We start from the raw sequence: 15,339 nt of genomic DNA, 5'->3' as shown, positions 1-15,339 counted from the left end.
AAAAAAAGCAAAGTACATAAAGCATGCTACCATAAAGAGTGGTGACTGGATCATTGTTTGAAAGAAAGCATCTGTAAGACATGTGGGGACATCTGACAGAATATAAACATGAACAGACTAGATATTGGATGGTATTAGGGCACTCGTGTGCATCTTCCTGGTTGCAATCACAGTAGGAGACAGTTTCTACTTTTAGGAGTGTGCTAAAGTTTTTAGGGGTGAAGAGTCACAATGTCAACAATCCACTTTCAAATGACTCAGCCAAAAAACCAAGGAAAAAATGATACACATAGGCATCCATCATACACACAGATGAACATGGCAAAATGCTAATGACGGCTGAATCCGAGCGGTGGGTGTGTACTATTCTTTCAACTTCTCTGAACGTTTGAAATTGAAGGGAGAGAATATATATACTTTTACTGGCATGACTACAAAATATCTCTGGAGGATACATAAGAAACTGAAAATACTGGTTGCCTCTGGGAGGAAAATGGACAGAGGAGGAAAGGAGACTTTTCACCATGGGCTCTTGGGTACCTTTTTATTTTTGTACCATATGAATGTGCTACTTACTAAAACAGAAGAAAATTAAAATTAAAATTGCCATGACATATTTACAAAGTGCTTTATACATTCCAGAGTGTTTTCAAGGGATGCTCTCATTTGATCCTCGGGCCACAGGTGAGCCGCCAGCCCTCTGACACAGCTGTTCCAGGCCTGTGCTCCCTTTTGCCTGCACCGAGATACCTCCACTCCCTCCCCCTACCTCTCTCCCTTCCCTCCAGCCACCCTCCTACCCAGCTTTGGTTTGCTTTTATTTTTCCCAACCTGGATGAGACAGAGCTCTATTGCTTTGTTGTCTATACATTTTAAAGACTTTTTTCCCTAGAAATTGATTGCCATGGAACAATAACGAAATATTTCTTTGTTTTTGTTTTCTACAGAAATTTTTAATATTTGGATCATGGCCTAAAAGTCAGATAATACATAATATTTCCTCTGGAGTACAGATATTTCCATTAACTGTCCTTGCTCACTGTAGCTCAGTTAGAAAAATGCTCATTTTAAACTGGTTTCTATATCCTTCTTAATATCAACCCAACAAATCCCCCAAATATGCCCATGGACCTTCCACTGACACCCCTTCTTGGAGAGCAGCTTTCCTGAGCCCAGTCAAGGTCAGCAGTGGCCCTTTGCAATGCTCGAAGATATGGGAGATGAAACCATGCTGAGATCCCAAGAACCTTGGGCAGAGAGCTAACAAGAGTGTTGATACATATGTTTTGCCTCTCTTTACTCTCCAGTTTGGGGAGAATTTGCCTGAGAACCTGTGTTTGTGGGGCAACTTGATCAAGTCTGCTCTGAACAGATGCTTGTGTTTACTACACTTATTAATACAGACAGCTGGAGGGACTGGGAAATGGAGAAGGGCTTTGAGAAGGACTTGCCAAAGGAAAACGTGTTCACTTGCTCGCTCTCCGTGAAAGCTGTGCAGTTGTGACCAAGGGTGAGGGCCTCTAGGACTCCACCATCCATCCAGGGAGGAAGATCAAAGGGACCCAAATGCAAGCTTACCAACAAGATCCGATGCAGAACCTCTACTCCCCTTTCTTTTCAGTTCATCAACACGATGAGCTGCTTAAAAATCTGTTCCCACTAGGGGCTGGCCCCATAGCCGGGTGGTTAAGTTTGCGTGCTCCGCTGCAGGCGGCCCAGGGTTTCGTCGGTTCGAATCCTGGGCGCGGATATGGCACTGCTCATCAAACCACACTGAGGCGGCGTCTCACATGCCACAACTAGAAGGACCCACAACTAAGAATATACAACTATGTACCGGGGGGCTTTGGGGAGAAAAAGGAAAAAAATAAAATCTGTTCCCACTAGACTGTAAGCTCAGTGGGAGCCGAGACGGCCCCAGTTCACTGCCGTGTCCTCACAGTGCCAGACATGCAGGAGCCTCTGAGTGAGTACCTGGGACTGGTTGACACTCTCAGGCCCCTCGTGATTACTGTCTGTGCTCTCCTCCAGGTGTTCCCCAGCCCTCCCCATCTCTGAGGGTGCCACCTGGTGCTATCATCTCCTCAGAGTAGCCCAAACCCAGGAGAAAACATTTCTGAAGGTAGTAAGCCGCAGGAGAAACCCTCCTCTACGCTTCTCTGAACAGTAAGCGAAGTCTGCCAGTGGCATCTTGGCTTTTATTTAGAGGATCCCTTCCTGGCCTAACCTTGAGAAGACTGTAAATGTAACACTCAGAGGCCTGGGCGCCCCTGCAAAACCTGTCATCCTTACCCAGTGTCAAAGCCCAAAACAACAGGCCTGTGTCTCAGAACAATTTCACACACTTGCATGTCACCACACTCCCAAGAGCCCAGCCTAAGCCTCCTTCTCAGGGGCGCCTCATACTCACCATGAGCATGCAGAAGTCGGGCAAATGGCCCGTCATGCCAAAGACAGTGGTCTTCAGATACTTCTCATGGCCAGCCAAGTCGATGAAAGTAATCACCTTAGTGGATTTCTCACAAATCTTTGTCCACTCCAGGCTGCCACCGTGGCTGTCTGGCTTGTTCACCACATTGCCTTCGCTGTCAAAGCCCAGAATGTCGTTGCCCACACTGCTGGTGCGACCAGATTCAATTTCATGCTTGTGGCGGAAGAGTTTCTGGCGGGCAAAGCCTCGGCCATTGTCCAGCTCCCCGTGTGTCAGGACCCCCAGAAGCGTGCTTTTGCCGGCATCCACGTTGCCCACTACTGCTACCCTGCATGTAGAGGAACCCATACATCCGTGTGAGAGTTGGTGGGTGGGTGAGCAAACCCCAGTAAGCGGATCTGTAAGGACAGGCCCGCCCCTGAGCCTCTCCGGCTCACTGCTCCTCCCGTTCATGGATGAGCACGTTGGGAATGTTCCTGGAGCTGTATCCAGGGAGTTGAACAGTTGTTCAGGAGGAACTAGGTTCCCACCACAGTGGCTTTCTTCCTTAACTTCCACTAGCTTCCCCAAAGCTGCCAGACAGGAGCCCCAAAGCCAAGAGAGGCACAAAACGCTCTCCTCCGTTACCCTGGTTTTTAGCCTTACTGGCTGATGGGAAAGCAAATGCAGCTCACAGAATGTATGGCTGGCCTCCCTCCCACTCTTCCCAAACGGAAATATTTAGGGATGGGGACGTGCAGAAATAAAGAATGGAGCTGTCATATCTCTGGATACTATTTCCATGCCTTAGGAAGGGAAGGGGTGAAGCTGACATACCAGGTGTCAAAGGCTCAATCACCATTCTCTGTGAAGCCCCAGACCCCAAGGTCATGCTGCAGGGGACCCCTGAACGGTTCTGAGCCCTCCTCACCTGACCTCCAGGAAGTCATTGTCTCCTACTCGTTTCCGGACCAGGTAATCACGCACACGGCCCCCAGCTTCTTGACGTTCCCGCAGGAGGATGACATCGGCCTCAATCTGTTCAGCCATGCTCTTCACTGTGGCATAGGAGGCCTCCATGTCAGCTTCACTCAGCCCGTACTCAGTCCCATCTGGTGACAAGAGCCCAGACATCAGCCTGCCAACAAGCCAGCCAGTCAACCATCCCTAATGAAGGCCACACCCAGGACACCGGAGGAAAAAATGGCTCTCTCTACCTGACAGGTCAAAAACTTGGGCACACAGAGAGTTAACAAACAATAGGGCATGGGCTTCCCCATCAAGCAGGGCATTCATTAATTCATTCAACAGTAATCACTGAGACTCTCTCAGGTTTTATGCTAAGCCTCATGCTGGGTACTGGGAATAAAGGTACACTTAGCAAGCTCACAGCCCAGCAGGAGAAACAGACAGGAAATTAATTAATTGCAATACAGCTTGAGTGCCTAACTACAGAGTCACACAAAGAGAACATAAGCGGAAGCAGCTAGCATTGCCTGGGGAGGCTGAGGACAATTTGCAGGGCGCTCACTCCAAGCTGGGTCTCCAAGCGTGAAGAACGGGCCCACAGAGAAAGGAGGAAAGACATCTAGCAGAGGAGCAAAGCAGGGAACATGGCAGAACATGGCGCATTCAGGGACCAGTAAGCAGCTAGGTGTGTCGGGGAGCAGGCTATCAAGCGATGGGAGACCACGAGATGTGGAAGTGGTTAAGCAGACAGACAGACAGCAGCAAATCACATTATGTACTGGGCAGTGGGAAGCCTTGGGGGTTCCACAGGGGAGTAACATGATCAGATTGCTGTGGGTTAGAAAGATCTCTTGGACAGCAACAGAAAGTACGCACTGGCAAGCGAAAGACCAGAAAAGGGAGCACAGCTAGGAAGTAATTCTAATAATCCAGGTAAAAGATAATGAGGACAGGAGACAAAGTAAAATGGGGAGAGAATTTAAAAATGATTTTAGGGATAGATTTTTAACTGAGGTGGCTCAGGTGAAATGTCCAGCACGTGGCTGGAAAAACGAGTCTGAGCTCAGGATGAGGAAGTGAGTCAAGCAGAAGGGCAGACCAGCCAAGCAATCATTTATTGAGCGCCTACTGTACAATAATCCCATCAGGTGCCTTCCCCGTGGTGTCGGATTTAATTCCTACAATAACTCCCCCAGCTTTTCCTCCAGCTGCTCCATCTCCGAGAGCACCCCTGCTCCTTCCCTAGGATCCTCCCCCAGAGGCTGCCCAAACTCTTCTCCTTTAACCCCTCCAAAGACCTAGCAGCACCTTCTCTCACCCGCCTCCATTTCTCCCCTTCCAAACAAACTCAAGTCATTCTGAAACTACGAAAAGGAAACCCACCCCCCTCTTCCCTTGCTTCTGCTTATCTACCGAGCCACCATCTCCTCTAAGCATCTCAAAAGTAAGCGACACTTGTTGGCTGTATTTCCTCCCCACCTACTCACTCTGATCTGACGACTGTGGAAGAAACCAGCTTTCAAGTCATCAATGGCCTTCTAACCACTCATCCAATGCCCTTTTCTTGACCCTTACGGTACCCCACACTGCTGGCCACCATCCCTTTGCTTCTTGAATGACTACCCTCCCACCCCGCTTGCCTACTGCCTGAACCCTCCTGATTCACCCCCCGCCCTCTGGTTCCTCCTCGCTCTCCTCTGCTAGGTCTTCCTGCTCCTGTCCCTTAAATGCCAGTCTCTTCAACTAGTCAGTCGGTGGCCCTCTCTCCTGTTCTCTAAGCACTCCCCTTGGCCACCTCATTCTATGGCTTCAACTGTCATTTTGAAAACTACAAAAGCATTCATTTCTAGCACTGTCCTCTTCCCAGAGCTCTACACTGAATTTCCAATTGCTTGCGGGACAACTCCTAGAAGCCCAATGTCCAAACTCAACCACCTCACCCGCTTTTTAAACAACAGCACAAAAACTAACACCATTAATAAAGCATTTTAGCCCTAACTGCAACCCTACGAGGTAGGCATTACTGTTCCCATTTAAGAGGTCTCAGAGCTGGTCGGGAGCAGAGGGGCTCTGTGAGCTTGGTCTTCTGATTCTAAACCGAGAGCTTTTTCCTCTGGTAAGGGCTCCTCTTAAAGCCAGACCAGTTCTTCCTCTTACCTTCCTTATTTGTAATGACAACATCATCCCTCCAGTCACCCAAGCTTAACACTCATCACTCCAGTCCTGCTGACTCTAGCTGTATATCTCGCCCTTCTTTCCTTGTCCCTGCTCTTTTTGCCAATCCAACGCCACCAGCCTGATTCAGGCCCTTATTCTACCTGAATCACCAAGACAGACCCCTAACTGGTCTTAGCAAATCCAGTTTCTACTCCCTCCTGGCCATCCTGCATAGACACACAAGTTTAAGCTCCTAAACAAAGCATAGCTCTGACGTCGTCACTTCCGAGTCAAAGCCTTGGAAGGGCTCCGCAGGCCCAGCAACATTCAGTTCCAATTCCTTAAAGGCCACCCCCATTTATTCCAAACCCCCTCCTCCTTCCCCCCTTCTAAGTTTTGTCCCAGTGCAAGTGGCCCAGTCACCATCCCATGTTCTCTGCACTTTTCCAGCTCTACATCTTTGCTCATGTATTTCTCATCCTAGAAAACCCATCAGTGCATCTCCACCTGTCAAAACCATCCCCACTCTGCTCCCCTATGTCATTTACCACACAGCACACCTTGTGGAATAGTGTTTTGGATGCACACCTTCCTCCACTATACATAAGCATCTTGAGGACAGGGACCATATCGCAAACATTTCCTGGATGGCCCACAAGGGGTGCCTTTCCTATGTCAAGTCCTCAAATGTCTGTAAAATGCAAAACAAATGAACAAAGTGGGAGCAGTTGGGCTGAGGAGCTTCTAAACTCATGGCCAACTGAGCTCTGGAAATCTTCTGGGTTAGAGAAGGGCTTGTGGGAAGTGTTCCTAAGAGAAAGCCTGCTAACCCCGCCATTCTTGCCAGACCCCCAAATTCTATCCAACCTTTCCCGCTTCTGGTACAACGAAAAGCAATGCTTTTACGTCCTGTTCCGCACCAGGGGCAATCACCACTGTCACCGAATCCATCGAGGGCTTCCAGAAAATGCCCCAGTCACATTACCCGTCTCCAGCATGCAATGCATTCCTCACGCTGTCAGAGTGGAAACAAGACCAAGGAGGTCCAATCACTAAAGTCCACACGTTCAGCTGCGCAGGAACCTAATCAGACAGATCTCCGTCCCGCCACCTGACTTGCCTTTCCTGTATGCACGCTCCTGCTCGACGCACTGCAAAGGCTCCCCACACTTTTAGGATAAAAGTCTAAACTCTTTGGCACGGCATTCAAAGAGCCTCAAGATCTGGGCCCTGCCTACCTGTCCAGCCTCCCCTCCCGACACTCCCAGGCTCACACTCTATACTCCCATTTTACTGAATCCCTTCCAGTCCACCAAATACTCCACAATCACCAACGCCTCTGTGCCTTTGTGCATGCGGCTTTCTCTTCTCACTCACGACTGCCTCATTTACCTGGAAAACTCCTACTCATCTTTTAAATGTAATTCAAGCAGCACCTCCTCCCTTGGAAAGGCTTTGAAGCCCTCCCTGACTCTCCACACAACTTAACACTCCTCCTATGTTCCCTGAACTTTAACACAGCACTTGGCTCTTAGAAAGTCATGACTTAGTATTTGAGGAATGAGCAAGGTTCTTTTTGAAAGAAATCTCATGGTAAATCAACCATAACCTGGATCCCTTAAAAAATTACTAATGCAGCACCTACAACAAGACTGACAAACGATAATGTACAACTGAAATTTCACAAGGTTGTAAACTATCATAAGCTCAATAAAAATTTTTAAAAAATTACTACTGCAACCACTAATACCGGCTAACATTTATATAGTGTGTACCACGACACCATGGGATGGATGCTCTTACTATCCCCATTTTAAGACAAGGAAAAGAGCCAGTAGGCAAACTCAGACCTATCACGCTCCAGATCCTGAACTACTAGGCCATATTGCCTTCTTTTACAACATTAATCTCAAATTAAGAATGTATACTTAAAGAGCACATTCCTCTGCACTGCTTAGAATTTTTTCGTATCTAATTTACCCAGACAAAATGTCTCTGAGGTAGGATGGGGAAGGATGTCATTATGCCCATTTTACAGAGGATGGAAGCAATAAACAGAGGTGAAGCACCAAGCACACCCAGAAGTCAGTGATGAAGCTGATCCCTGGGGGCCTTGCATCTGGTTTAGTCCTGTTTGACGTTCAATTTGTTTAACTAGTTACGATCTCTCTCCACCTCTAAAGAATTCCTTACAGATGACTTCCTGCAGGAAGGAGTCACTATGAATCTAATGGTACCTAATAGGGAGACGCAAAGATAATGCCTGGGTGTGTAGATGCGTTAATGAATGTCTGATGTCTTCCTACGCGTTGCCATGGAAGGGTTAATTAGTTGTGAGTTGCCAAGGCGTGACAAAATTCACTAAGAGTCCACATTAAAGCATAAAGGGGGAGAAGGGAGTCTTAAGAATCTGGATCTTCAAGGCACAGTCCTAACACTCATCAAAACTGATCTAGATGTGGTTCTACAAGCATGAGGTGACCTTTGACTGGTTCATCTTACGACAGCAGGCCAGATGTGCACCTGAACAAAAGCTTCCAAAAGGCTACCAATGATGCCCTAGTCACTAAAAAGAATGGCTTATTCTAAACCTGACTCTCTCCTTGCTGTCTCTGTAGCATTTGACAATGCTGACCAACTCCTTCCCTTTCCTGACATGCAACCTCTTGGTTTGCCTATCTCTCTGACCATGCCTTCTTTAAGTTGATAAGACCTGAAACTGGGGAGGGAGCAGCAAAGATGGAAAGGAACGGACAGATATGAGAGACATTTCAAAGCAGGGGACAGCAGCATTTGGAGATGAAACCCTTCTTCCTTGTGTACTCTTGCAGCATTTCCAAACACTGTTCTCTACTGAGGTTATCTGTGTATAAGCCATCTTTCTTCCCTGGGACAGAGACCAGATTTTAAGTATCCAAAAGTGCTTTGCAACAGTATCAAGTCCTTAGAAGATACTTAATAGATATGTGTCGAAGAGTTAAAGAACGATTTTGAGATTTCCTCCATCTTAAACTCAGACTGCAAAAGAATTATTACCTGCCTTTACAAAGCCTACATTCAGCGAAGAGAACTGTTTCTTTAATGATGTATTGATGCCTATTGGGTCTTCCTGCAAAGACAACAGAGGCAAGTTCTGGTACAGGCTAAATTCATAATCGTTAACAAGCCCAGCTGCCATTTCAGCAAAGATAATGTCATAATGAAGATGAAGGTAAGGAGGCTTTATATTGAAGGTATAAACTAGGAACAACCAGATAAAAAAAGCTCAGGATGTAATCTGGGATTCTGTCACGGGGGCTGGCTTCCTCTAAAAGAGGGGGCTCCACTACAATGGAATAAGCGGGTTGGAGGACAATAACAAGTCCCTTCCAGAACGGTAACAAGGCTCCATGTCTGACGGAATCTCACAGGGAGAAAGGAGGACCTCTGTTATCACTGCTACTCACACTGGTCAGTGTGGTCCGGGGCGAGGCAGCCTTGCTGAAGAGAGGAATTCTGAGTGTTCTTTTCTTGCTGACACCGAGAATCATAGAGGTTCTCTGCTAAACGGACAGTAAGTAGCAACGATGTGTAAAGCCGGCTTGGAGAGGGGGGCCTAGAGCTGCCCAGAGACCGCCTAATTCTAGACCTGACTGTGACCTGCTCTGTCACCTTGGACAAGAAGGCTCCTTGCTCTGTCTTTCATTTCCCTTTATGCAAATGGAGAGTACTGGAGGGAGAAAAGAAGCATCTGTAAAGCCGCTTGGAAAGCGAACCCTTAAAGTCAGGCACATTATGACACTAAGGTGGGAACTGACATTCTCACTTTGTACTTTTACGTCCTCCCAAACAGTTCTGCAGACGCTAAAGAATCACTGCGACTGAGACACAGGAACAGGGAAAGTTGATAAAAGAGGGAAAATGTGCTCTAAATAATTTTTTAAAAATAAAGTGAAAGGAAAACTATGCTCACCTGATCCCTGCCCAATGACATATATGGTCTCTCCGCATCCCTCGTCCATCCTCTCCCACATCTGCCGAAGGAGGCTGTCATACTGCTCTGATGTAGGGCTCACTAGAACCAGCTAGAAGAGAAACCAACAGCCTTAGGACCACACTTACTAGAAGAGCACCACAGCCAAAGCAGACCAACAGCCTGACCAAAGATCCTGACTGAACCCCATCGCACCCTAGTCTAAAATAGCTACACAGCCCCCTTATGCCCTCTCTGCCTCTCCTTAAACAGCCTTTGAGCCTAAAGCCTTAAACAATGTACTAAACAAGTACGTCTGAACCACAACCCACAGAAAAGAGGGTGTGAACAGCCTGCTTCCTGCTGCTTAACAGGAGGGGCAGGACCCACAATGATTGGAATTTGGCATTGTGGGCAGAAACCGATGAGCAGTGCTTCACACCTACATGCCAAAGGCTTCCACCTGCAGCTTGCAATTCACAGGACGGAGATCTCATAACTGCCATGTCCTCCACCCAAAGCCAACGGTTCCCACAATAACGAAAGAAATATGTTCCACCTTGCCTGTACGATCTTAATTATTTAAGAATCGGCAGTAAAAACTGCTGCAAGACTCATCTTCAACAAAACACCATGACCACTAAGATGGGGATGAGCACCATTATTTTGCAAATTTCTGCCAATAACATTAAAATAGCAACACTTATTTGGGGAGGCCATTTACCAACAGGCATTGTCAGATCCCATTCTCTAACCACTCACATGTGACCTTGGACAAGATGCCTAACCTCTTCAAGTCTCAGTTTTTTAATCCATAAAATACAACCTGCATCCTCAGGCCGCTGTAAAGACAGAATAAGATAACATGGAAAGCATCTAGTCCACAGCTCAGTAAGTGGCAATTACAGTTTCTTCACCCAATCATTGCTAAAAAGACCTTGGATGAAACTCGCCACCACAGCTCACTAATTGATCCTCCCATCGGAAGCTCTCGGACAGACCCTGAGGTCCCCACATTTCGTGTAGCAAGTGGATAAACTTGCAGCTTCTAATCTTTGCCTCAGGAATCAATCTGTTCAACCCATCCCTTCTCTCCCTCCGCATAGTCAGTTTTTCTCTTCAGTATCATCGATGTTTATTCTCATACAGCTTCTCAGCTTTAAACAGTGAGGACGACTCCGTGGGCCATGTGATGAAGTAACACTTCCCTATCCTAGGACACTAAAGAAGCTGGTCAGGAAATGAAGATACTACTGTCTTTGCAACTCTGCCCTGCAATTTCCCTGAGTTTTCAGATTTCTTCAGCAGCTTGACCATGAACTGACATCCACCTGGTCTGCTTTTGAGTCAAGCGCATCTTGTAAAATTTCCTGAGTTGACTCATCAGAGCCTGTACTTATAACCTGGGTGCTGTGTGGGTCTTCAGCAGCATGTCACACTGCCTCACACACTTCCCCAGACTGTCCCTCTCCAAGCTCGGCTGTGCTCATTACGACATGAGAAGCACCAGATAGGACCACTGTGATAAGCCCAGTGTGGCTTCTCAGTGCTCAGCTGAGACTGGAGGGAGAGAGAGCGGCTGAAACGTGGCTGCTTAGGTCGCAGGGAAAGTCCTCCCAAGTTTGGGCCAAGTTTCATGCAATTTTGCCACCAAAGACTGTGAAAAGTCACAAACGTTTTCAAAGCTTGTTAAATATCTCTATTGTAACTATTCCAACAACAAGTGGGAGGCGGCACTGGGGTTCTCTCTTCCATCTGCTGCTATTTAACCTGCAAAGGGAATTACCAGTTTATTCGATTCACATCAAACATTTACTGAGTAGTCTGTATCAGGCACTATAGTAGGTGTCTTACATACGATTCTCATTTTAACAGGCATCGGCATTTAAAAAATGATGTAGCTGGAGAACTGAGAGGTTAGGAAACTTTTCCAAGGTCACAGAGCCTTTTTAAGTGGCAGGACAGGAAAGGGAACCGAGCTCTAACTTTCCTTTAGCAACGTTAAGCGCCTTCAAAACACGTCACATCTTATATTTACTTTTTTTATCCCCAAAACGGCAACCAGAAGGCGAGCCTTTAATTCCTGCCTACCTTCTCAGAAGACACGATTTAAAACGTTTTTATTCCATTCATACGAGACGAGGCTCCGCCCCCAGGATGGCGAGATTATGGGTCATGCCACCTTCCACTTCTGTTTTGGGTGGATTTGTAAATCCCCAGACATTCCTCAGACAGCCTTCTCCCAGACGGAGCGACGACTTGCTGTTTCCCTTCCCGACACCAGGAGGGACGCGGCTGCCCCGCGCCCCCTCGGACTACCTGACCCTCCCGCCTGCGCGCCCCCTGCCCGAGCCTCCTCCGACGCTCGGCCGCCTGCAGGGGATAGTCCGGGGAGAGGGCCACGCTCGGGCTCGGGGCAGGCGGCGCCGCCGGCGTCGGGGCCCCTGTTCCACGTGGCGGAGCCGAGGGCTGGGATCTCGGCGGGAGCCGGCCGGCGGGGGGCGGGCGGCCGGATCGGCGCCGCCGGGGGAGGACGCGGTGCGGCGGCCGCCCGTCGCCCGGGAGCCCCCCTTCGCGGCCCGCCCCGGCAGTGGGCAGCTCATCCCCGTCCCCGCCGTCCCCCGGAGCCGGCCGGCCGCCCTCCCCCTCCGCTCGGCGCCGCGTCCCTCGGCGCCGCCGCCGGCGCCCGGGCCTACCTTACTGGTGAGGTCCAGCTCCGGCTCGCCGTTGAGCGCTTCGCCGTCCTCGCTGCAGTCCGAGTCGAAGCCGCCGTGTAGCCGGGCGGCGGCCGCCGCGGCCCGGGCCGCCCCCGGGGAGCTGGGCTCGGGGGCGAACATCGAGGCCGGGACCGGCGAGTCCATCGGGGAGCGACTCCGCTCCGCCGCCATCTTTAATAACTTAGGCTAATTCGTAGCCGGCCGCCCCTCCCTCCCGCCTTATTTGCATAATATATGTGTGGCCCCGCCCCACACCTTATCGGAATAATTTATGCGAAGCTTCTCCAACCGCGTTGAGGTTGACATGTATCTCTGGCTAAGAAACAATCGACCCGACCTCTCAGCCACCAATCGCTGCAGCCCTTTCAAGTACCTAATGAATAACTAATAAGGCCCAAACCCCAACAACAAATACCTGAGACGTCACGCGCGCGCTTGGATCGCGGCTCGGGAGGGGGCAGCACCGCGGCCACGCTACCCGCCTAGAGCCTTCCCGCCAACCGGAGCAGAGCAGAGTATGACTGACACAGCAGTCATCCAATGAGGAGAGAAACACACGTGACGTTTGTCCTCACCGCCCCTCACTCTCCGACTTCCAGAGGCGGTGCTCAGCTTCCAAATCGTCCTGCAAAACAGTGGGCGCCTAGAGCCCTCCGATGATGGACAGGGATAAGGCCCAATCCAGTCATCGGATAGGTCCCGCGCCTCGCGCCACCGCCCACGGAGATAGTAAACTGCACAAGGCGCCTCCCACTCAATTCAGCGATGGGGCAGTCACTGGGAGACAGAGGTTCGATGTGCTGGCAACCTCCAGGCAGTTTTGGTAGTAGGATCGATGCCTGGAATACTATAGCAGCCAGAGCGAGGCAATTAATTAAACGCTGACCTTGGGGAGAATTCTCCACTCACTGCCTCTGCGGAGAGAGCAATTACACGAACAAAAAAAGAGGCAACCTGCTAAAATAGAAACCAGAAGAGCCTCCCCTCCTTTATAAACTCTTAAAAAGAAACAGCAGGCCCAAAATGGAGTCACTTAGGCTAAGCCCCAAGACTTAATGCCTCACCTAATTGCAGTTTCAGCTTCTCCCAGGAGTGCAACCATTAAGTCTGGAATTTCCTGATCAACACTAGTAGTGAGGTAATCTGCCTAAGACCCCCTGCCTTCCCCTAAGGGAAAGTGATCTTGTCTGAAATACTCTGCTCTTTTAACTTCTTTGTCCTATCCTCTTTCTGCCTATAAAAACCTTGCATTGGGACTGGCCCAGCGGTAGTGGTTAAGTTCCCACACTCTGCTCTGTCACCCGGGGTTCATGGGTTCGGATTCCTGGAGCAAACCTACACACTGCTTATGAAGCCAGGCTGTGGCTGAGCCCCACATACAAAACAGAGGAGGATTAGTACAGATGTTAGTTCAGGGCGAATCTTCCTCAAGCAAAAAGAGGAAGATTGGCAACATATGTTGGCTCAGGGCCAATCTTCATCCCTTCCCCACCCCAAAAACCTTACATTTTGTACAATTCATTGGAGCGCCTATGTATTTGCTGAATGGGATGGTGCCCTATTCATGAATAGCTTAATAAAGCTAATTAGATCTTTATATTTACTAGGTTGAATTTTTGTTCTTTACAGAACTGTGAAGCTGAGATCCAGGGTCTTTTAAGGTAGTTTTCTATGGATGATTCTTCCAGAACTTCATCAGTTGTAGAAAGCCCCAAGCCAACACACAGTTTAGTGTCTTGAATTTCTGTTTCAAATGTCTGAAAAGTTGGGGCAGTCCCCGTGGCTGAGAGGTTAAGTTTGTGCGCTCTGCTTCAGCAGCCTGGGGTTTCGCCAGTTTGGATCCTGACTGTGAACACGGCACCACTCGTCAGGCCATGCTGAGGTGGCATCCCTCATAGCACAATCAGAAGGACCTACAATTGGAATATACAACTATGTACTGGGGGGCTTTGGGGAAAAAGGAAAAAAAAAAGAAGATTGGCAACAGATGTTAGCTCAGGTGCCAATCTTTTTTTTTTAAAAAAAAGGGGGGCCAGCCCAGTGGCGTAGCAGTTAAGTTCACACATTCCTCTTCCACGGCCTGGGGTTTGCTGGTTCGGATCCCCGGTGTGGACATGGTACCACTTGGCAAACCATGCTGTGGTAGGCATCCCACATATAGAGGAAGATGGGCACGGATGTTAGCTCAGGGCCAGTCTTCCTCAGCAAAAAGAGGAGGATTGACAGTAGATGTTAGCTCAGGGTTAATCTTCCTCAAAAAAAATAAAAAAGAAAGAAACTTTATTAAAAAAAAGTCTGAAAAGCTTGATGAAATTAGGGACTAGCCAAACTCCTATAGTGCTGGTTTTGGCCACTCATCTCAGGCAGCAAGCAAGAAAGAGCAGCCATTTAAGAAGGTAACATACCCAAGATTTATAGAGTTTGGAACACAGGATTTAGTGAGCAAAGGGCAGGGTTCCAAATGGCCTTCAGTTTAAGGGATCTACCTGAACGGAAAAAGGCAGCCTCCTCTTGTTCCTGTTTTCAACTATCTGCAATCAAGTTTTACGTCTGCAAGCACAGCTGGCAATCTGGGACAAGAATTCATCCAATTCCAAAGGTCTTGCTCACAGTTCTTCCAATGTGGTTTTTTTCTGGCTAGATTCCTCACCACTATCCTATATATTTCTCTATGAGGTAGTTACAAATATTGAAATCTTGATTTGTCAGAAAAGCCAAATATCAAGGCATTGTTGTCTAGAATAAAAATTGGTATTTACTATCTTACCAACTGGCTCTTCCAGAAAGAGATCAAGTGCAGAATGTGCTGACACCTGATGGTGGACTAGAAAATACGCCCTTCTCACTATAGGGTTTTGCCCAGAAAAAATAATCTTCTTGAATTGAATCTAAAGGGGGAATTCCCTACCCATCTTTACATCCTCTTTCTGAAGACAGGTTAGAGCCTAGGTTCAAATCCTGGGTCCACTACTTACTAGCTACCTGACCTTGAGCAAGTTAATTAACCTCTCCGAGCTTCAGCTGTCTCCTTTAAAAATTTAAGTGTCTACCTCACAGGATAGTTAGCAGTAGATCAGTTAATATACATAAAGCACTTAGAACAGTGCTCGCAAGCCTCCACTAGCTAATCTTAT

General features: G+C 48.3%; 1 protein-coding gene across 5 annotated transcripts in view; it reads right to left on the bottom strand.

Annotated features, from left to right (window-relative positions):
• Positions 1 to 15,339, bottom strand: part of GTPBP1 (GTP binding protein 1) — a 29,437-nt gene that overhangs the window by 13,323 nt on the left and 775 nt on the right. For 2 of the 5 annotated variants that reach the window (XM_070253631.1, XM_023631648.2), the window contains exons 2-5: positions 12,185 to 12,830; positions 9,489 to 9,600; positions 3,342 to 3,522; positions 2,411 to 2,759 (exon numbers count right to left, since the gene is read on the bottom strand). In XM_070253631.1, coding sequence (XP_070109732.1) covers positions 2,411 to 2,759; positions 3,342 to 3,522; positions 9,489 to 9,600; positions 12,185 to 12,376 — 834 coding nt within the window. In that variant the 5' untranslated portion in view covers positions 12,377 to 12,830. Of the gene's footprint in view, positions 1 to 2,410; positions 2,760 to 3,341; positions 3,549 to 9,488; positions 9,601 to 11,579; positions 11,810 to 12,184; positions 12,831 to 15,339 lie in introns of those variants that run through there. The other 3 variants (XM_023631649.2, XM_070253632.1, XM_070253633.1) reach the window with 3 other exon arrangements.

Source organism: Equus caballus, chromosome 28 (genome assembly GCF_041296265.1).
Source record: "Equus caballus isolate H_3958 breed thoroughbred chromosome 28, TB-T2T, whole genome shotgun sequence".
In the NCBI taxonomy this organism is placed as follows: Eukaryota; Metazoa; Chordata; class Mammalia; order Perissodactyla; family Equidae; genus Equus; species Equus caballus.
This window is presented reverse-complemented; position numbering and strand designations above follow the sequence as displayed.